The sequence below is a fragment of the Borostomias antarcticus genome (genome assembly GCF_949987555.1).
Source record: "Borostomias antarcticus genome assembly, chromosome: 11".
NCBI classification, from domain to species: Eukaryota; Metazoa; Chordata; class Actinopteri; order Stomiiformes; family Stomiidae; genus Borostomias; species Borostomias antarcticus.
The window spans coordinates 10,303,421-10,326,106 of record NC_140244.1 but is presented as its reverse complement, the minus strand read 5'-3'; the positions used below and the strand labels follow the sequence as shown (position 1 = coordinate 10,326,106).

Below are 22,686 nucleotides of genomic sequence, written 5' to 3'. Positions count from 1 at the left end.
GACGACATAGGAAAACATGTATTTATTACTCTATGTAATATTTCCTATTTACATGATTGGAAACTAGTCCTGAAATGGTTTTTACTTGGAATAAATTGCTTTTTAGTCCACATGCCTGTATAGAGACCTGGGTATTCTCATTGACAGTGCGTTATCGAAAACAAACAGTAGTGCAATACAAATTGCCAGGTGAAAAACCTCTGGCCTTACCACCAGTATGTGCATAAAATCATCATTCCACAATCCACTCAAAAAACAGTATACACCCAGGCCCTGGTCTCCACTCACAGTCAAAAACACAAGCTATATCAATTTCAGGAATCTAGGATTTAAGGACATCTCCCAAAGACTACAAAATACAGTGCATGGACATGAAATCAAAAACATGAAAAAGACTAACAATTTGAATAAAATAAAATAAATACAGGGCACACACATCTGTGAGATAGCACTGATAAGTATCAGTAATATTTTTTCTTTTCACAATCAAGTTCAACCTTGAGTTACACACACTGAATAGCGCGCATGCCAGAGGTTCAGGAGTAGTTTTGACCCTGCCACTGCCAGTTACTTAAAATCTCCCAGTATCACCCACTTCCAGGAGCTGTGATTCAAATGCAAAGTAATTCACTCATCTCCTCTGGTGTCAGGGTTGTGACTTGAAGATTCACTTTCAGTGTTGAGAACAGTTTGGTTCTGGTGCTGTGGGCCGAGTATTGCTGACAAGGCCTTCCATAGGGAACTCAGCCAAGTGGCACGCTTTGAGAATATGCAGAGGAACAGTCAGCAGTACCTTTTCAGATTATGCTCATAAAATAATTCTAAATTCTAACAAAAAAAGAGACAAATAAATCCAAACCTAATGTTTCCTGATGACAAAACCAAATTAAAAAATAATCTGGAGTAAACAACCAGTAATATTTGACATCAGAGAAACATCAGCTTACATGATACAAACTATTTACAATTTGCATATCAAGGAGGTTTTGGGTTGAGTAGAGAGCACAATTACAGAATATGGAGTGAAATATTGAATCAAACTAGAATACTCTTCCACATTCATGAGACCACAGGAGGGTTCAGTATATGCTCTTATTGACTCAGGAGTAACAAATACAGTAGTGTTGCTTTGGAGGTCAGACAATCCATTGGTTTAGTAGTGTACAATCGAGCACAAATAAATCATTCCCATGTTCTCACAATCTACAACTAGTATAAAAGGTTCAACCACAACGTCCAGAATTCTAAAACATGATTTAAATAACAAAGAAAAATAAATTCCAGGAATTATGTACATGGTCTGGCCTTCTAAAGTAGTTCTACAGTGGTTAAACTTGGCCAGGGACAATGAACCCTGAGGGGAAAACGACATGGACGTGTGACAGAACCAAAATAAGATTCAGAAGTCTGTTGGCTACTATACAGTCCATAGATCTGCACGCCACTGAGTCAATACCATACATGAGTTCATTTGAAGATTAAGCCTGTTTGTGGCCCTAACCATGTTGTTTGGTGGTAGCATCGTCTACCGACTGGGGGAGAATGGAGCACGCGGCAAAACTTACTTGATACCGACACGGCTCCCTAACTTTGTCCACCAGCTTCCGAATCCCCCTGAGGATATCATAGGGAGAATCCCCCTGAGATAAGTTAATTATTCATATATTAATCACAAGGATGAATGGGCCACTCATCTTCCATAGGTGGTAGGCTACAGGTGCTGGTGCATTGACCGGCGCAGCGTGGTGCCCGGGTGAACCCATGTGCTGCTGCACCCCACGCATAACGCTGTCTGACAGGACAGCAATTTATACCTGGCAATTTACAATGATTAGGCCATTCAGTGTTTCAATACACACTTGGAGACCACAGTACAGAAGGATCTGAAGAGGGACGGCCCAGCAAAGCTAGGCCTGTCTAGTCTGGGTCAGTTTCTGCCTTGGAAGTGATTGTGGTGACGGGAGAAGGGATAAATAAATAAGAACAGTGATGGCTGCAGCAGTAGGGAGCAGAGGAACGGTCAACCTACTGTTCAGCTTCAAACCATCATTCAGCAGGACTAACAACCAAGACAAGGTAGTGATATATTCAAAACCCGACTTCTGTGTGTGTTGAGTGTGCAGATACTACGGAGCATTCACATACAGACTTGTGGAAAAGGCAACAGAACAACATATAAATCAATGCAATAGGTACAATCAGAAGTATGATTTGACAAGTCAAAGGTACGTGTGAAAAAAAGGATGCAATTAAATGACATCTCCTGTTACTAACTGAGCAGCTGTATACAGTATATTCCCACCAGGGACATAGTAGAGGGCAGTAGTAGTAGTAATAGTAATATTAGTAGTAGTAGTAGTAATAGTAGTAGTAGTATATAGTAGGTAATTGCATTGTGCAGCCATTTTAGTATGAACACAGAGTATGGAGCCAGGGCAGGGACAGGGACAGGCTGTTAGGATGCTAGAGGACCGGACAGGTAGTTTTGGCTGAGCAGGCGAGGTAGGGCTGGTCACAACTCAGGTGGCTTGGAAAACTGGCAGGAGAGTTTACGGAGTGATCTTTTTTTTTCTTTTCATTTAGTTTATCACAATGCTGTATTTTCTTTCTTTAACTTGTGCATTCTTTAGAATAAGACTTAGAATAGAGACAGTCTCCCGCGACCCTCCCCCTCCCGTCCCCTCCCCAAGTCTTTGGGCCATTGCTCATCTCTCTCTCTCTCTCTCTATCTATCAGACTTTGATGTCCTCCTGGACGCTGAGCTGAGACAGCGTCTTCTTGATGCGCAGGGCGGTGAGGCGGGCGGCGCCGTTGGCGTACCAGCACTCCCTCATGATCTTGCCCATCACACGCAGGGCCTGGTGGGAGGAGAGGACAAGACAGTTTCATCTAAAGCTCCGAGCAGGAAACATGGAGCGACGGTTCAGTGAAATAGGCAGATGAGTAGATAAAATGAGTAGATGAGTCAAATGAGCTGAAGGAACTTAAAATATGCAAATATGGGCCAGACATGCACAGGGCTCAGTTCAAACTTGTTCAGATGACTGAACGCCTTCCTGCCTTACCTCGTAACTCTGCCACCAGTTGGGCACGTTGGGTCGTAGCTTCTGGTCACACACCACCTTCCTCATCTCCTCTATGGAGGGGTCAGAGGGAACCAGGTCATAGTAGGGCAGCTGGTACTCCTCATGGATACCTGGGAACAGGGGTCGAAGGTCAGGTCACCATCTCGGTCGACTCCATTTCAGCTCGTTAGAACAACAATTCACATCTATCGGCGCTAACTGAAACGAATACAAACTATTTTATCAAGACTGACTGACTGGGTGAGTGACTGAGTGAGTGAGTTGTGCAGAGAGACCAACCTCCGGCATTGCAGCGGCGTGCTATCTCCCAGTAGACGAGGCCCAGAGCGTAGATATCAGCACATTTAAAGGAGTCAAAGTGTCTCATGTTGATGGTCTCATCCAGAACCTCAGGAGCCATGTACCTGGGAGAAAAGGAACACCAGTAGGTCAAGATAAGGACATTCATTCAAGTCTACTAAAGGTGTTGGTAGGTGGTTAAGGTTGTGGAGGTAGGTACCCATCAGTCTAAGTGTGTGTGTGTGTGTACCTCTTCGTGCCCACTCGCTGGTTGGGGGCGATGTCGATGGTGTCGGTGATAGACTCGTGGCGCACGGCCAGGCCCAAGTCAGCGATGGCACACGTACTGTTCTTCTTCACCAAGATGTTCTTAGACTTGAGGTCTCGGTGGGCAATGCCAGGCTTACCTAGGGACCGCCAGCACAGCACAGCACAGTTGCTGAAAATCATCTGTGCATTCATAACAATGTAACAATGTTACATAACAAAAACTCTGCACTACATACACTATATTACATAACAACACAGACTATTGGGTCCGTGGTGGTGTAGCAGTCCAAGCATTGGGTTCTGGTGCAGCTGCCCACCAGGGACCAGGGTTTGCGCCCTGGACTTGCCCGATCTGAATATGGCCAAGTCCCACGGGAGAGCAGCATATTGGGTCACCACGCCCGAGGGTGGTTAGTTTAATTTTGGCAGTTAGTTTCATTTTGGCACGTGGGTCCGCCGCTCTACAGTGACCCCTGGTGTCTGAGTCAGGTAGCTGGCTGTCTCTTCTGGATCTCCGATCACCGGACGCTCCACAGCAGCGACAGTGGACAATTGGACAATAGAGCGGGTCTAGGGTTGCTCAAAATTCCAGAATCAGACCGTTTTTAAATCCTAGGATTGGGAAGCCCCCTCCCGGGAATTCCTGGGATTCCTGTAGAAACTGGAACACAATATCTATACAACAAGGGGATCTGGGGTTGGAAACATGTTTGAATGACTCAAATATGGAAGTGTGTCAGCTGCTCCCTGCAGCTTGATGCTTCGGTAAACTTGTTGTCAACCATGCGACTGGTGTAACTTCTGAAGAAATGAAAATCCACAACATTCAAAACTTTTAAGGAACTTTACTAACTCTTTTTGGTGTGGCCAGGGGTGTAGTGGAGGGTAAACCCAAGCAAACTCAGTTCACCCACCACTTAAAATGAGGCTGAGAGTTTTGTGGCTTTGAACATGCCAAAATTGAATGGTTCTAAATTTGCACATGCTACACCCCTCCACAGAGTTTCATGAAAAGCAGTCTGATAGTTTTTGTGTAATCCTAGTCCCAAAAATGAATGGAGGTGAATGGCCGTGTTTGAGCGGCTCATGATTCACTGAGGCAGAGGTAAAAATGACTGGAGGTGAAAGGGTGGCTGTATTTAGCTTGCTCGGTTCACAGCCAGCGGGGGGCAGAGCAGTGCACTCTCACCCCAGACCAAACCCTGTGTCTCTAGCACCCCCACACAGGGAGCTGGCTTTGTTCTAAGTATTCTTTTCATTCGTGGATTCGGCCCTTGATTCGGATCTGCTCCAAAATGTTAAGGGTTCTAAGATGGCCCATGATACACCCCTTCACAGTTTCATAAAAATTGGTTTGGTAGTTTTTGCGTTATCATAGTCCAAAAAATGAATGAAAGTGAATGGGCAGTCCGAGTGTGTTTGGGCGGCCCATGGACCCGACCCGTGATTTGGATCTTCTCCAAAATATACAGTAAGAGCAAGAGGTTGTAAGTTGGCCCATGCGACACCCCTCCACTGTATGCTACACCGCTCCATTTGTATGAATGGTGCTATAGAAATAAAATTATATTGACCTTTCACTTCTACCGTAACTGCACTCAAGACAGTGTAGGTATGCCCTGTACTGGACTGACTGTTAACAACAGTATTAACCAAAATTATTCTAAAAACTAGGATACAACAGCAACAATCAACTTTTAATTTAAAGATATTACGGTGTAATCGTTGACATGGCTACAGTATCTACTTTGCTAGCCAGCAGCTTGCTTTTGCATGTTGACGCAGAGCCTTATTAGTTGCTTAAACAAAACTAATGTTTGTTTTCTACTCATCTCATCTGTCTTTCCATTGGATTATTTGTCTGCAAAACTATAAATTGTTCATTCACGTTGTTCTGCGTTCATACCGAATTCTCACCAGATAAGGCTTCTACGTTGTAAGATTCTGTTGTAAGGCAGAGCATGGCTATCTAATGTTAGCTAGCAAGTTCTAACTTAGCTAGCAAATTAGGTTATGCCAGTTGTAGGCAACAATAATGTTAGCTACGTTTCGCTGCTGATGAAAATCGATTTCACATAACGCTATTGTTTTCCTGCAAAATCTCATTACTGTAAAGAGTAACTTGGAGTGTCTTGAAGTTTAAAAAGGTAAACGAATACAACATTAAAAAAACCCCGGGACTCGTTGCTCATTCCCGGTACTCAGGAGACTGATGATTGTCCCAGGAATCCCGGGACCCCAGTTCCCGGTGAGGAACCCTAGTCGGGTGTGACTGGATGCCAAATGTAGTGAGAACGGGATGCCAGAAAAACATTTTTAGAGAAAACATTCCAATTCCATTCCAACATTATGCAAAGTAATTTGCTTCTCTGGAAAGTCCTGGAGTCACTACACTCAACAGAGGAGCTTCAGTGATCGTGGTGTGTAACTCATCCCGGTCAGATCAATCACCCAGCTGCCTGGCTGCTGACTGGGATAGCTGATAGTCTCCTACCAGCTGGGCCGCATGGCCTAGATTCACTGTTATAGAGCTGGGGGCAAGGGACAGGGGAGTGGGGAAAATGATCGGAGAGAGAGGGAGGGAGAGAGAGAATAGAGAGAGAGAAAGAGACAGCACAGAAGACAAACACACCTTGGGCAAACATATGGACTCGCTATCTCATCCAGTTAACATGTGCTTATGCACGTACTGCATACACGTGCGTACACCACACACACACACACACACACACACACACACACACACACACACACACACACACACACACACACACACACACACACACACACACACACACACACACACACACACACACACACACACACACACACACACACACACACACAGCTCTCACCCTGCGTGCCGAGGATCTCCATGTGCAGGTGTGCCAGGCCGCTGGCTGCGGATAGAGCCAGCTTGATCATGCCCTCGATGGTGACCGAGTAGCGGTTCAGGTAGTCAAACAGAGAGCCGTGCTCATGGTAGTCTGACACCAGCCACAGCTGCGTCCATGTGCCGTTATCTAGGCGGAGGGCAAAGGGAATTTGCTTTTAGAGACATGCTTTCTATCCCTTCTACCCATAACAAGCTAAACACGCACAACACAAAAACACATCCATCCCGCTTCCTCAGACGGCCGTGCTGTCAAAACTGGGGTTCCTGGGGTTGGACGTTACCTTTGTTGTCGGCGGCGATGAAGCCCAGGATGTTCTCGTGGCGGAGCATGATGGTCTGATAGATCTCCGCCTCCCGGAACCAGGACCGCTCCTCGCGCGACGAGAAGATCTTCACCGCCACGTCGCCGCCGCGCCAGCGCCCTCGCCACACCTCGCCAAAGCGGCCCTTCCCGATGATCTCCTGCAGCACGATGGTCCGCGCCACGGTCCGCTGCACGAACAAAGGGAGACCTGCATGGAGAGAGACCGCCAGTCAGACTGCACAGCCAGCGCTACAGCGGTGGTGCCCGGTCCCAGCCCCCAGTTTTCCCTCTTAGCATACAGTACCACTGCCTCAATTTAACCTCCGCGCTAAAAAGGTCACATGAAAACATACGTTTCTGGAGCGCCCCGGTGGCTCATCGGGTTAAGGCGCGTACCATAAAGGCTAGCCCTTACCGCAGCTGCCCGGGTTCGAATCCGGCCCTGGCCATGTGCTGTATGTCCTCTCCTCTCTCTCTCTCCCCCACATTTCCTGTCAATCTTCACTATCCTATCCAATAAAGCAGAAATGCCCTAAAATATCTTAGATTTAAAAAAAAAAACTAAATGTAAGCTTCTGCAACTTTTCCAGCGCTACACACATGCATAGTTTGACCAGGTCAGTCCCTAAGCGCTGTCGCGGATCAGTACCATACGATCGTGTACAGCATACTGACCGGAGCCAGAGCCGGAGGTGGACATGTCATAGATGAGGTCCTGGAGAGTCTTGTCCTTGGCCAGGTACAGGTGGTCGCAGCTGGGATCCTCCACCTCCAGCCTCTGCCTGTGGCTGTAGGCCCTCTGGTGGTGCTGGAACAGGAAGACCCCCAGCATCAGCAGCACGCACAGCAGGAACACCGGCCCTGCGATCACCGCCACCAGCTCCACCGGGCCCCACGCCCCCCCGGGGCCGAAGCCACCCCCGAGGCCCAGCCGAGGCGTCACTGATGGGAGGGACAGAGAGTGGGAGAGGGAGAGGAAGACATAGAGAGAAAGAGAGGGAGGGAGGCAGGGAAGAAACACACACATTTAATATGTCAGCAATATAACACCTATTTCCGGAGGAGTGTGTATGTTTGTGTGTGTGTGTGTGTGTGTGTGCATGCGTGCAGCACTGGAGTGCATTGGCATGATCTTGTCCTATCTGCCCTTTCTATGCGAGTCTGTGCACCCTCACCGGAGGGGACTTTGAGGTCGATGCTGTTGCAGTAGTCGTGGTAGCAGCAGTGCGTGTTGAGCAGCCCCTCTGCGCTGAGGCAGTAGAAGGGCTGGCCGGCGGGTACCAGCTTGTCCCTGGTGATGCAAATCCGGATGTGCTGCTCCTGTCCGTCTATGAAGGAGGTGGAGGCCATGCAGGCCCCATCAGTCTCACACTGGGAGCCCGTCTTCGCACACTGCACCGTAGTGCAGTTACACCACAGAGCTGGGGGGAGAGAGGGAGGGTGGGAGGGAGCGAGAGAGGGATGGAGGGAGTGAGGGATGGAGGTAGGGAGAGAGGGATGGAGGGAGTGAGGGAGGGAGGGATGGAGGGAGAGAGGGAAGGAGAGAGGGATGGAGGGAGTGAGGGGCAGAATTATTTAAATGACTAAAAACAGAACAGAAACAGAACAGTAGGGTTGGAAAGGGGTGGAAATTTTCCGGTAAATTTCCGGAAACTTTCCGGAAATTTTCTTTTCTTTTCAAAATATTTGTATTGAATTTTAACCACACGGGCAAGTGATATATAGACAAAGTATATACATTGCAATACAAATGGCAAAACTGACAATAGTAAAAGCAAATTTTCCATGGGAAGTTAAGCTCAGGAATTTAGGAAATGTTGACCTTTTTTGTAGCCTATAACAGCTTTTTTTCAACTATTTTTTATATTATTTGATATACTTATTTTAGTATTTTATCAATTTTTCATCCAATTGGGTAGCCAATTGACCCTGACCTAGTGTCCAGTTTCCCCCTACTAACTGTTGAGGATTCGTCACACAACCCGGCCGGTCAGCAATGCGAAAGGGAGAGACAACTCCCTGACTATCTCAGCTCGCAACCATATTTCCAACACCAGACAGGATTGCTGTTGTGTGACGAACTCTCAAGCTGAGATTAAACTAAACATCCTTGGGGAGCGGTGGCCCAATAGGCCGCTCTGGGATCCGGCCTTGCTCGGATCTGGCGAGACCACCGGTTCCCGGTGGGCAGCTGCACTGGAACACAATGCATTAGACTGCTACACCACCACAGACCCCTATAGCAGGGAACTTAAATGTAGCCTAGTCAGGGAAAAAACTAAATGCAATTCTAGATCTTGCAGCATGATCTTGGTTAAAACAACCAGATTTAATGCAAATTCAGTTGAATTTCAACCCTGTACTGTGCATTTATCCATCACAGGTGCAGTGGCATTCTTCCATCACATGCACAGCAAATCCCTAGAATCCTGCACACCAAGAGGGGTGTGGAATCCACTCACAAATAGACTAAGCTAAAAATGTGATCTTTAAATTTTGTATTAGAAATGTCTGCTTAGGACAATACAAAATGTTTATATTTATGTATGTTTATGATGAGGTAAATACAGTTGGTATAAATAGCCCCAAAATTCCCAGTTTATTCCCATTAATTCCCGTTAATTCCCATGGAAAGTTTCCAACTTTGAATATTTCCGGAATTTTTCAACCCTACAGAACAGTAATGAATTCAAAAGGAAGACTTACATTGCTGTACACCTCATTCTCCAACTTTAAAATATGGGCTGGGCTATGTCCAGCAGAGGGCAGTCAAAGACTGCAGCACAGGACAGGTGGAGGTAGCGCTCTACACAATCTGGCTAATTCAATTTAATGGACACCATCTTACCTCTGCAAGTCTGTAGGCTATTGCACAGGCATGCATACTTGCCAAGATAAGAGCACAGTGCCCTTGATAAAACGCTCTCTGAATAGGCCTAATATTGTGGAGATGAAGCAATACACCAAGTGAAATCTTGCAGCCTTATAAATCAGTTGAAAGCAAACACACACAGCCTGATAATTTATCAGAGAAGGCCCAGCAAGCAGTGCAGTCAGGACATCCAGCATTATATTGAATAAATACAAGTGACCAAAGATTCCAGACATAGGCTACAGTTACAGGGAGCATATTTCAGCCAAAGTACAAGGGACTGACATGGAGCACAGACAGGCCTACAGTTACCGAGGAAAACAACCTTTAGTTTAATGACCGGTCAACAACCTTTTGAACTAGACTACAGCTCTCCAGAAAACACATCACTTATTCATGGCCACCAAATGCACATTTTAACCAGTGCTGGCCTTCCCAGACAGGTGGGTCAGCTCTTTAAAGATAGGCTATCTTGAATAAGCCGTACCTAAGAGAAATGGGGGCAGGCCTTTAAATGTAATTTTTTTAACCTTAAAATAACAGCTTCAAAATCATTTTGATAACACTGCCTTGTAATAGGCAGAATGGTGCCTCTTTCATTCCCACCTCTCCCCCCGAACGCTTCTTCTTGCAATAATAAGTTTGGTGTAGTCTCTCTCCAGACTCAAATATTACATTGAGTCGCTGTGCTTCGCATACTACATCATAGAGTCTGTGCCACTTTGCTGCCCAAGCTGGTGTTCTGAGGGCGTATCGACGGTTCAAAATTGAAAGAGTGACAGGTCGCAGCAGAAAATGAGAGACACTAGCTCAGGTTAGGTGGGCGGGGCATATCTATGGGTGGGAACGCCTGACCGCTTAAGTCGTTTCTGATTGGTGTTGCAGGGATTCCTCCGAAAGCAATGAATTGCCAGGATTTGAGCACCAGATTTTTGCATGAAGTGTCCCAGACCCATGGAGAGATCTGCAGCATGCAGTAACGTAGTTAGCCTAGCTTACGTAGTGTATCAGCAAAAAAACTCTCATGGGTCTGGCGTTGAGACTAAGTTTGGTGTAGTGGGCCGCTATTTGTGGAAGAATCTGTTGTGCTTTACAGCACTACGTCACACACCACCTTCTGCTGGCTATACACATCGTGATGGAGGCGAAAAGAACAAAGAGGAACATTTCGAGCTGATGAAGTGTAATGAAAGGCTATGAGACTGACGCCGATCTGGCCTCTTTTGTAATGTAGCTAGCCTAATGTTAAATGGTGAGCTATCTGTAGAATTGCTTGATGTTAGGCTGTGTTAGCTGTGAATGTATGAGGAGGATGCTATCTAGCTATTAGCCTAAGCTGGCTAGCTATCTCTTATGTTGTGAGAATTGCTTGAGGTTTGGCTGTATTAGCTGTGAATGTCTGAGGATGCATGATATAGTGACTACATCGTGTGTTAGGCGTGTGCTAGCTAGTGTAAGGCTAGTTGAGTTAGAGTTGGCAATCTGACAAAGTGTTGACAGTTGTGAGATTTTGTGGAATCAAGTTAGTTTTGTGAGCTAACTTATCTTTGCAGCACTAGTTGGCTAGTAGCCACAAGTGGATTGTCAGGAGCCATGAAGTGCAGCATTATATGATTTGTTCAGCTGGACTGAATGTGCACAGTATTTATGTTTTACGACAGTTGTGCAAAAGTGAACCTGTAGGGGTGCCAAAACTAGAGATACCTCGGCACTTTAGCGGCCCCTCTGGTCGTGATAAAATCGGCACTGCATTTTAAGTACCACACTTCCCACTATCCCCCACTAACTCACTGTAATGATGGGAAAAAATATGATAACAAACGCGGGTGGAGCAGACTGGATTGGAAGATTGTAGCTACTTCAATGGACTTTCTGGAAGGATGGCTTCAATGCAGGTAAATGCCGGTCTTCTTTCTTTTATGTGCATGTAGATAAATTCACGGGGCAAAGTGTTTATTTTCTTCCTGATATTGTGACACGCAAAACGCATCACTTCCGTTTCCACCACAAGATTTCCCGCCAGTGTACAAGCCAGTACTCAGAAATTCTAAAATAGTAAATTCACAGGGTCTCATGTCACAAAAAAGATTTTTGTGGTCCTGCTAAGGCCAATTCATAAACCAATTGAATTTAATTGAATTCAAGTAATGCAAGTAAAGGTGAATATTGAACTATAAAAAATGATCTCATTGAGAGATCTCATTGAGCTTTAAGAATGCATGTTTTATAGTACTTTTTGACCAAATATTAGCTCAAACCTGGCATGGTTAACGCTGTACTCAATGAAGCGCTGGCTCAGACAACAAAAGACACATACATACAAGAGACTTGGGTAATTTGATAGTCAGCCTACAGGCTGTATAGCAGTAGACACACATGTGCTGTGTGAGGGAATAAAGTTCAAAACACAAAAGGCCTCTCTGTATAAGAGAGAGAGAGAGAGTTTAATCACCCCGTACAGACTGCCGGTCAGTCAAAAATGAACTCTACCCAGCAATCGTTCTCCCTCAGTTTGTGACATCACACAGGGCCTTTGTGTGGCGATTAGAGGAAAATCCACCATCCAGGTTAGATGGTTGTAAGGGTGGGAGGATAAGATGGGGGGAGTGAGGGAGCCAGAGAGTTTCTAGGGGGATGTTCTGGGATTACTCCTGCATCTAGAGGGGGAAGAGGGGGGAGGTGAGGACAGACAGACAGGGAGGGGGGCCGGCATGGGCGTTCACTGTAGCTAGCTTTACAAAACCCCCAGCAGCAATGCTGTCGGGGGGAGGTAAAGGGAATGACAGGATTTTTGGTGCGTGTCTGTGACCGTCATTAAAGCCAGTCTAGACTAAGACCAGCACTGTGAAATTTGGGATAATTTCATTGAAGCGCCGACACGGTGTGAAATTCCAGTAATCCTGGTAATGTTTTTTTTTTTCCCTCTCTCTCTCGTCTTGTCAGCAGATGACCTCAATGTGTAGGCTAAACGCTCAAGTCTCTGTTGCACAGAAGAAAAGGAAAAACCACACATCCCAATGAAACAAGCTTGGGATTTTGGTTTCAAACAAAAAAGCTCTTCCTGTGGGTAGATCCACTTGCAAAAAAACAAAGGGGGATTTTTTACTCAGTCACACACGCACACACAGGCTCTGGCTATGTAATACATGGGGGTAGCACAGATATATTGGAGAGTATAGGGTTAATCTAATGATCATAGACCTATCATAATGTGAAACTCTGCCCCCTGAGAAGAGTAGGCCATGAAAAAGATACTGTAGGCCTAGCAAAGGCAGAGAGATACTGAGAGTGGAGATACTGAGACCAGGGACATGGTGAGGGCGTTTGGGCATTGGGTGGGTTGTTAAGTGCTGTTAGCCTAGATGAGGGGAGAGGAGGAGGGCGGAAGGAGAGATCCACACACACAGACAGGCAGCTGATTAAGACTGCCAGACGCCACCAGGCAGAAAACACACTCCACTCCACTCATCCCCCCCCCACCCTACACGATCGATACTGACGACTGTGTGTGTGTGTATGTGTGTGCGAGTGTGCGTGCGTGTGTGTGTGCACGTTACACAGTCCAGCAAGAGACTGCTGGCTGGAAGCAGGTTTGCAATCAGTGTATGGACGGGAATAATGGAAAATATGCAAATGGTGTGGCTGTCGTGCATGTGAGTATGAAACACAGAGATTGCCGCTGTGCCAGTCTGCTCTGATTTCAAACCAGGCCTGTAACCAAGCCAGAGCCCCTAATGCAGGTACAGACTGAAGCTGGACTACAAGTCGGCCTCCGTGATTAGATTAGTCTCTCCGTTATGGTCCCCATGGGAGGCTGACCTCAGATACCCGAGGCCCTGACACACGAGTCCTTGGACTTCAGACAGGAAGCCGCATCTCAATTTGTGAGGAAAAAAACGATGGAAATCAATGACGGAGAAGAGGAGGGGTCTAGATGCTGGTGCTGATAGAAGGGAGATAGGAGAGGGAAAAACAGAGCTTTTAAACAACGAATATAATTGACTAATTTGGCAGAAGATAGCCGATGAAAGCATCTTATACGTCTCTCAATGCGATTAGGCAGCCATTTTCCCAGATTCCATGAACTAGAGTCGTATATGCTTATTTATCTTCTTGTCTAGCTTTCACCTCTCCTCTCACCCTGAGCATCCCAAGCCAGTCTCCATCCATGCACTTCTCAGACAGTAACTGCCCACTACAAACTCAGGGTCCGTTAGGCAACAGGTGTTCACTTCAGTTCTCAACAGAATTAAACAAACAAAACAGCTAGTCTAGGCGCTACATCTTGCACTAAACAAAACTGTCTGAGGCACGGCCTTAAACTCCCCTCTAGCATGTTGCTTCCATGCTCTGGTCTAAACAGGCACATACCTGTACAGTACATGCGCAAACAGAGACATAAAAGGATTTTCAAATCATCAAAAGAGGCCTGACGAGAGAGAAACCTCCACCCTCGCCAACCTTGACACCGCAGCAGACAGCTGAGGGTTCACATTTCCCCTGGACTGGATTGGTGTGGGGTTCATTTGGGGTTGATCTTTTCTACATGGCGTTGAACACACACACGCCATCTCTCCTCGGCTGGTGCGGTCTGAGGAAGGGTATCTAACAGAGTGTGTAGGAACTGTCTACGTACGTCAGAGGGGGAAACTGCTCTGAAGACATCTCTGGTCTTGACTTACACAGGCTACACCTACTGATGTGGCTTTGTAAAAGGCCATCTCCAGCAGTCATACGCATGTGGAAAACCATAGTGCGCAGAGGGCCAAGCTAGATAAAAGTTAGCATGAAATCACATTATTGAGGTTTTTCTAGTGGGCAGGATGTTAGCAATGTTTTCATCTTTCCAGCTTCCTAAAACTTTCTTTTTCCCTTCTGAAATTGGAGAACTCTTCAGCCCGACATCCGACTGTTTGAACAGGGAAGTGGCACACGCACATCAACAACCCTTTAACATCCAACACCCACACAGACAGACAGGCAGACAGGCAGACAGACAGACAATGACCAACAGGCAGGCAGAGACAAGGAGAAGTACAGTGAGTGGGAGGACATGTTTTACAGCAATATGTCTCCGATTTCAGTGCTGACAAACAGCTCAACCTGTTGGGCCAACAGCGGAACAGAAGGAGAGGTTGAGGACCATGGTCACAAGAGGGGGCGTGGTATGTTTCACCGGGACAGGGCAGGTATTGTTTGGTGACGGAGCTCTATGCGGACAAAGGAGTGGGGAGGAGGAGGGGGGCAGGGGGGGGTGGTTGAGAGAGGAGGCAAGCAAGACAAGTTTTCTAACTTTAGTCAAATAAGCCTGACTGAAATGATTTGTGGATGCTTGTTCACAGGTAACATTCTTACCTTCGCCCCAGAGACATCATCACAGGGAGAGAGGATATGTTTTCGGTTGCGTGTTGGTTGGTTCGTTCATTCGTTCTTTGGCCGGATTACACAAAAACTACCAGACCGATTTTCACGAAACTTGGTGGTGGGGTGTAGCATGGGCCAACTTAGGACCCAGAGCAGATCCAAATCACTGGGCAGATCCACAAACTATAACAAAACGTGCCTGCCCAGTCACTTTCACTTTTGGATTTAAGCTCAGATCTTTATCAATGCGACTTCCATTACAAAACCAGAGCCTTCTGTGGCCTACTGGGAAAGCACATGTCTTGAGCACTGGGAAAGCACGACTTAACATACTGGAGTCGCCAGTTCGAATCCTGACTGGGACCGACATGGTAGCTTTGTAACATGTAATACTAACTTTGGCTAGGCTCAGGTTAGGTGTCGGACCATAGCTTATTGATTCCTGACTATCCCCTGAATATTCAAATATAGGCATAATGCAATTGCAATGGATGATTTCTACCAGACTTCACCTAATACTTATAAGTGTACATACTTCTTGTATCTTTAACAATATTATGTTGTACTTCATGAACACATGGATGCAGAGTCTGGCAATGGGGAGCAGAATGTAAAGGACACAGCAACCCAAGAAAGAGAAGAGATGCACCCCAAGCAGAAGCACACAAGACTGTAAAGGACACAGAGGCCCAAGCAGAATAAGTAGTTTATAGTGTAGTAATGTATGTAGTACACTAAGTGTAGTGTAGTGTTGATGAGAGGAAATAGTGATTGTATAGTAGACTAAATGTTGAATATTATTCAATTCGTATTTAATCATGTTTCATGATTGTTTTAATACTTTGTAAATTATGTTTATGTTTAATAAATGTGTCAAGATTTATTATTGAGGTTTTATTGTACCCTACGCCTTTTATGCACTTTGATATCCTAGGGAGAGAGACAGAGGGAGAGAGAGACCTTGCTGCTTTCTATCACTGTCTGATTATTTTATCCACTTACACATTCAACAACTGCTGATTTAACAGTCATATCCAGGTCATCTGATTTGTGTTCATACATGATCACCTGTCATAAACACCACTGCCAGTTACGCCACCGAAAAGCTTACTCTTTGATGGTGCAAGCATGCAATATTTATACTAAGGAGTGAGCAGGGCTCAAAATTAACTTTTTTCCTCAGTGTCCCGCAACTGTTCCAAATTCTACTTACAACTGTCCCAGACTTGACAACCACTGTCCCAATATTTTTTCATTATACATAATAACTAGTTCAATAACTTTGTTTCAGTAGCTCACATCACTTCACTCACTCTGTTCAATTTTTGAGTTAAGTGTGAGTGCTCTATGGCATCGGGGTATCATATTGCTTTTTCAGCACAGTGAGGAATTAACTAGAGTCAAGCAAACTAGGCTAAGCACAGGTAGCACAGAGAGAGGTGTGGATGGTATTGCCTATACACAATTTAAACCAGTGTGTTGCCCTGTCTCTCAACTCTTAAAATCATCTAAGCTTCAGCTAAGCTAGCACTACCTAGCTAGCCAGCTGATAATGCAAAATTACACGCTGAGCCTTATCATCAGATAAATTCACAAAATTTTAGCTAGCTACTAACTAAACTAACAATTGGGAATGCATAGCAAGCTGCTACAACCATCAGTGATTCATGAAGACAGCCTGGAAGCCAGACTGATCGCGAAAAAAGTTGTTTTCACGATAGTCTGGACTTCCAGCCACCCAGAACGATTTGAGTGGGTGGGAGTAACTTGCCTTGACAAACTCCTTCAGCCAATCAGCGTAACAAAACAGAGAGCAAACTTTTGCCAAATCCAGTCAGAAGAAAGTTGTTTTTCTATTTCTGCAATAACTGTACTTATGGCTGTGTTTATTCTTCTAATTATTCTCTTCTCTTCTCGTTTACTTACTGCTTGCTTCATTCTACTAGAAGACTCCTGTTGTATTTCATCTACAGGAACCAATCAGGGACTGGGGGCGAATGGCAGTTAAAATGCAGCCTCCTGATTGGTGCCCCATTTTCTGGGAAAACTCAAATAGTTCACGACTCTGTCGTGAAATCTTTCTTTTTTTTTTAGATGAGTCTGTCTTCCAGGCTATCATGAAGTGAACGAATGTTACATAGCTACAGCCTCAGAAGCTAACGTTAGCTGACTACACTAGGTTTGGCTAGTCTAGGTCAGATAGCTAGTTGATAGCTACGTAAGTAACGATTTATTGTACACAACAGTCTGGGATAGTTGAAAGTAGACAGCTGAAAGTAGAATTTGGGACAATTGGGGGACACGTTGGGGGAAAAGTCTGGAACTGCCATCGTCATGAAATGCTACACTGCTCCGACAATGTTATTTATGCGGTGTGACGAGAAGACAGCACTACAATGAGTGAGGAGGCGGGGCTATGTGGGAACTGCAGTGCATGTGCCAATTGGCTGTTGTGTTGGGGAGAAGAGAGCACAGCTCATATTAATAGTTTGAGTAATGAATTGACATTTCAAATTTGAACACCCAACAATTAAAAGAATTCCATGACGCATGAACGTAATTTCATTTGTGATTGATAAAGTTTCACTACTGTCCCAGACACAGTATCCTTGTGTCCCAGGTACTATTTCTCGGGGACATCCTTAATTTTGAGCACTGGGAGTGAGTTTAACCATTTCAACTCGGTTACACCAACAAAATGCCTTTCATGGGCGGAGGTCTGTGCTCTCTGAGCACCCTTTCCCCTTGGCTCCACTGCGTCCATCAGTGTCAATCATCAGTGTCAAAAATCAAAAAATGAACGTCGGCAATTCTTCTCTAATGTCGGACACAGGCGTCGAACACGACGTAACAGCTGCAGCGGAGCCACTGTCATTAATTACAATGGATTAATTTCCTTAGCATCTGATGGTTGACGCTGACAGATGCAGTGGAGCCAAGGGGTTTATCGTTTCTATTCCATTCACCTTTGATGTGTGCAGTTTTACTTGCTGTTTGTGATGTCACAATCACTTTTTTTCTTGTGATGTCAAAGCAGAGGCTATCTATCATCAACAACTACTAATGCTGTGTTACAATACAATTTGCGCGAACTGGGCGGCGGGCGGCACGGGCGGTGCGAATCGCCGAACTATAACCTAATTCGCACAGCTGTTCTCAACTCATAGCCTTGATTAACTTAAAATCATTAATTTCACATAATTAATTCATTAAAAAGCCACCTCTTCTGTTTCACATTCTCCTTCTGTGGTATTAAAAACAGCCGTCAAATAGCAGTCAGGAGCTAGTTTAATAAATGGAGGTCAGATTGTGTCATCGTTGCTTGTTATATTGAAGGAGAGGAGCAGTGATTCTCCAGTTAGTTCTGGCTCTCAACATCCTTCTATCTGGCAGATTAGATAACATGACAAAGATCTCCATTATCCCATTGTTGGGATATTTTAAATCTCAGAAACATGACTATGCCACACATATTAACCAGATTAACAAAGGGGAGTAGGTCTACAGGACAGGAAGTCTCTGTTTACACTATCATAATAAATGAAACAACAATGAAGAGAACAGTGCCCGGACAGAGTAGGGGTCAAAACATAATTATCTTCCATGTTATTCAAAACAGTGTGTGTCCAATCCGGGCTTTACCAGAAGGTGGACACTGTGTTTATAGACCTTGCAGCCTCTTATCTCTATGTGTATGAAAACATCTAAAGGCCAGGGAGAGAGGAGGGAGAGATGAAGAGGGATGGATGGAAGACTGGGAAATGCCAGCGAAAGGGAGGGAGAGAGACTGAGTAAGAGATGGAGAGAGGGGAAGGAGAGAGGGAAGGAGAGATGGAATTCCTCCTATTAATTTTGGGAAAAAGTAAAGAGGTACGCGTGTGTGCATGGCGATCTAACCCCCCACCTCCCCGCCCTACATTCACACAAAATAAACAAAGACTCCGATTTTAGCTCAGACTTCTGACAGGACCTCATGCATAAATTCACTCTCTCAATCTCTGACCCTTCTGAGGGGCAGCTGTCAGGCTCATTTCAACACTCATCACTATCTCGGACACACGCACGCACAAGCGCGCGCACGCACAAGCGCGCGCGCGCGCACACACACACACACACACACACACACACACACACACACCTAGCTGTGCCATGTCTCATCCTCATTCCCAATTTAACCTTTAATTTACCTTTTGTACTGTTCTCAATAGCCCGTAGGCCTACTCCATCAAATTATGATAAGCTTCAGGCTAGCCCAGGCTCAACACAATAGCCCCTTCTGTAATGTAGCCTACAGCCGCTCTTGAAAGCTAAATAGGTCAAACTCGGAATCTATCGTGCCTGCTTGCCAGAGAGTATTGTGTTGGGAGTCTAGTCTCCAGAAATAATATAGAAATAATACTCTAACCCTAATGATAGAAAAAGCTGCACACTGTTTGGTGTATGTTGTTTTTCAAACATATGTTGTTTTTCAAGGCAGATCATGAAACAGTGAGAAAATAAAGAGGCTCAATTGGGACACAAAACACTGAGTAATGCGTGTAGAACTGTGTAGCCTACTATTATAATTTCAAGGAATTCCACAAAGCAAGAGGCAGTAGAAGAGTGGTTATAGGCCTACTGATATCGAGAGGTCTAGTTCAAATGCTCATAATGATTCGTAGCGAAGTGATTCTATTTGGTTGTTTACACTGTTGGCTATGCTAGCCAAATCAAGAAGAGTTGTTTTGGAGACGGTGTCCTCAACTATTCAATGTCCGACGGTAACGTCGTTTTTTGCAAACAATATTTTATTGAGATAAATGAACGACGACCTGACTTATAGCCGCATTTCCTAACAGTTTACCAATCAACCTCTCCCAATTTGGCTTGCAGCTAACTTGTCAGCCAGCTAGATAGCATCCAAATCCTTGCGCCATGTTGTTGTGCTAGGCAATGCTAGGCTGAGCCACACACCGAGATTATATCATTATTCAGTCGTGAAACGAGGACTAACAAACAATATTGAATATACTCACCATTACAAGTTCCGTATATGCCAAACAGAAAGAAAAGCGTTAATAAAAGCAGTTTCTTAGCCATGATCGCTAGATTCCCATTGCATTGCATTAATTTGGGCTAGTGTGATGATACAGACAGCGCAGCCAGACAGACGCACATACAACGCGCGCGCGCACACACACAACACACAACACACACACACACACACACACACACAGCCAGCCAGCCAAGCAGTCAGACGCCTTAAAGGGATGGATGACTTAAAGGTAAGGTGAGGCTATTCTTTTCTAGTGTGTCGACAGGAAAGCATTCATTGGAAGGCAATTTGCACTAATGGGGGAATTAAATATAAAGCACACAAGCAGACCATTACTGTTATTTAATGGCAGTATTTTATTCCAGTAATGAAATATTTGTACATAAACAATAAACGTACAACAGCAAGCTAACTTCCCCACCTCATTCCCCAGACTGAGTCTGTTTGTTAATAACACTCATAAACACAGACAAGGCCCTATATCGGTTGATGTGTAACCCTTGTTTCCACTTAGCGTTTTTTTTTTGTCAGAGCAAATGAGGATCATCAGAGAGACGTCTGTCTCCAATCTGGCCCATACTGGTGAAATGTGGGGAGAGGAGGGCGTGGCCCTACTCAGGTATGTCGCTTATTGAGCAAGCTGGTTTGATCCAGTTTATTGTATTACTCAATCACTTGCTTATCACACAAATCTCTCTCTCTCTCTCCCTCTATTTTTCTCTCTCACACACACACACACGTGCACGTGTATGCGCGTGCACACACACACACACACGCACACACTCACACACACTCACACTCACTTTCTCTTTTCTCTTAACCATCTTCATTCTTTCTCTTTCTTCCGTTCTTTCTCTCTCTCTTTCTCAGAATACTGAACAGATACATTAGATAAACAATTAGGGTGCTGGTGATGTTTACCATCTACGTAGATAGGAAGGCTATGACAAACATGTGATATGTCTGTGGCATTTTTCCTCTGAACTCTGCAACTCTATGCCCTGTATTCAATTGCCTATAAAAAGCTCCCAAATATAATCTTAAGGAATGTGTTGAATGAATGCAATGCAACATCCAGTAGTGTATAACTTAATTGTCTAGTCTGAAAGAAGCCTTGAACTTGATGCAGATAGTGTCCTCTGACGCCGTGAAATATCCTGTCCGCGCGGCTTGGCAGATCACCAGACAGGCGGAGCCTTTGAGGGGATATTATCTCTCTCTAAAGTTCACCACCTCTCTCACACACAGACAGGGTACACAGCCGACTTCCAGACAGGCAGACACATTCGCCTCGAGCCTGGCTTTGGTGAGGAATAGTGGCCCGAGGAGGGTGTTAAGGGTGCTGTCTGGTGGTCAGTTCTGATTATACAGTATACAAACCACCAGAGTCACGGGGACCTGCTAAAAATATACTTGCAGCAAGTGGGAATGACCAGGATCCAAGCAAGTTGACACGCATAATGAACTTTGTGTTGATTACAGCGCCACCATGTGGCATATCTACATATAGGCTGTGCTTCTTACCCCTAATCACAGTAACCATGTAATGAACTTCAGAGTTCTTCTTGTCGAAACACAATAATAAACAGTCATTTTTGACCGCATGACAGACTTGATTATGGTACAAATTAGAGTTAATTCTATCCCATTTTCTTTTGACTTGATGTCCTGTCTTAGACTGTCAGTTGTGTAAGTGTGTGAGCCAAGATTACAGTCTTAACTTGTCCTACATGTTCTCCTTAAAAATAGCCTCAGCTCTCTTAGCCTTGGTCATCAACAACCACACAACAAACACACAACATTAACATCCATGTCTCACTGGTTTATTTACAAGATAAACAATAAGATCCCGGATGCACTCATTAACAAAATAAGTCTTATTCACAAAATGAGTTGTGTGATGGAATTTGTAAAATAAAAAAGAATAAAAGAAAAAAAAGAATTCTGACTTAAATGTTACAGCTGTAATATACTGTAGGCTATGTCTAATTAAATGTATTCAGTAAAGACTTATCGGCCATCCATTTACATATTTACAAACAGCATAATTCCAATGTTTTGCACTTTACAGTCATTTACATTTTAAGAACGTTCTGTACACCCAGAGACTGTATACTGTGCCTTGTTATTCGTCCCTGAGTTGTGTGTGTGTGTTTGTGTGTGTGTGTGTGTGTGTGTGTGTGTGTGTGTGTGTGTGTGTGGTGAAGTAGAAGGTATAAAATGTGTGGCACGTGGGAAGAAAGCTTCACAGGTAAAGAGAGATGCAGAACTTCTCATATTTTTTGACCTTGTGGTCATTCTAAAACTTGAGTCTATACATTCATCTTCTTAAGCCCCAAATCATATTTTTCAATGATAGCTTCATCAAAAGACTGCAAAAAGAGACTGCATAATACAGTGAAATCAGGATCTGGATCTTCCTGGACTGGAGAGCTTGGAGTCCACAGAGGAATACATCACACAGTGACAAACTCACAGCAGGCCTGCGAGCCAGAGAGGGCAGGAGCACCACCCGGTATATGGAGATATACTGGAAATATGTGGCAATGACATGTATTGGCAGTGTATACAATGGATCTC

General features: G+C 44.9%; 1 protein-coding gene across 1 annotated transcript; it reads right to left on the bottom strand.

The window, feature by feature from the left end:
• Nucleotides 1-64: 64 nt before the first annotated feature.
• LOC311315068 (activin receptor type-1B-like) lies at nt 65-20,212 on the bottom strand. The gene is made up of 9 exons (XM_084445669.1): nt 20,087-20,212; nt 8,011-8,256; nt 7,511-7,777; nt 6,813-7,043; nt 6,491-6,658; nt 3,616-3,772; nt 3,366-3,490; nt 3,066-3,196; nt 65-2,858 (listed from the first exon to the last, which is right to left on the bottom strand). The coding sequence occupies exons 1-9, from the start codon at nt 20,175-20,177 to the stop codon at nt 2,733-2,735; spliced, it is 1,542 nt and encodes a 513-aa protein (XP_084301795.1). The 5' UTR covers nt 20,178-20,212; the 3' UTR covers nt 65-2,732.
• Nucleotides 20,213-22,686: the final 2,474 nt, after the last annotated feature.

What these genes read in the sequence shown, in the direction of transcription:
- LOC311315068 (XM_084445669.1), bottom strand. Translation starts at nt 20,177, where the DNA reads ATGCAATGCAATGGGAATCTAGCGATCATGGCTAAGAAACTGCTTTTA. An exon ending in CGACCTCAAAGTCCCCTCCG is followed by an intron (nt 7,778 to 8,010) that starts GTGAGGGTGCAC and finishes CCCTCCCATCAG; the next exon opens with TGACGCCTCGGCTGGGCCTC. An exon ending in ACTGGTGGCAGAGTTACGAG is followed by an intron (nt 2,859 to 3,065) that starts GTAAGGCAGGAA and finishes TCCTCCCACCAG; the next exon opens with GCCCTGCGTGTGATGGGCAA.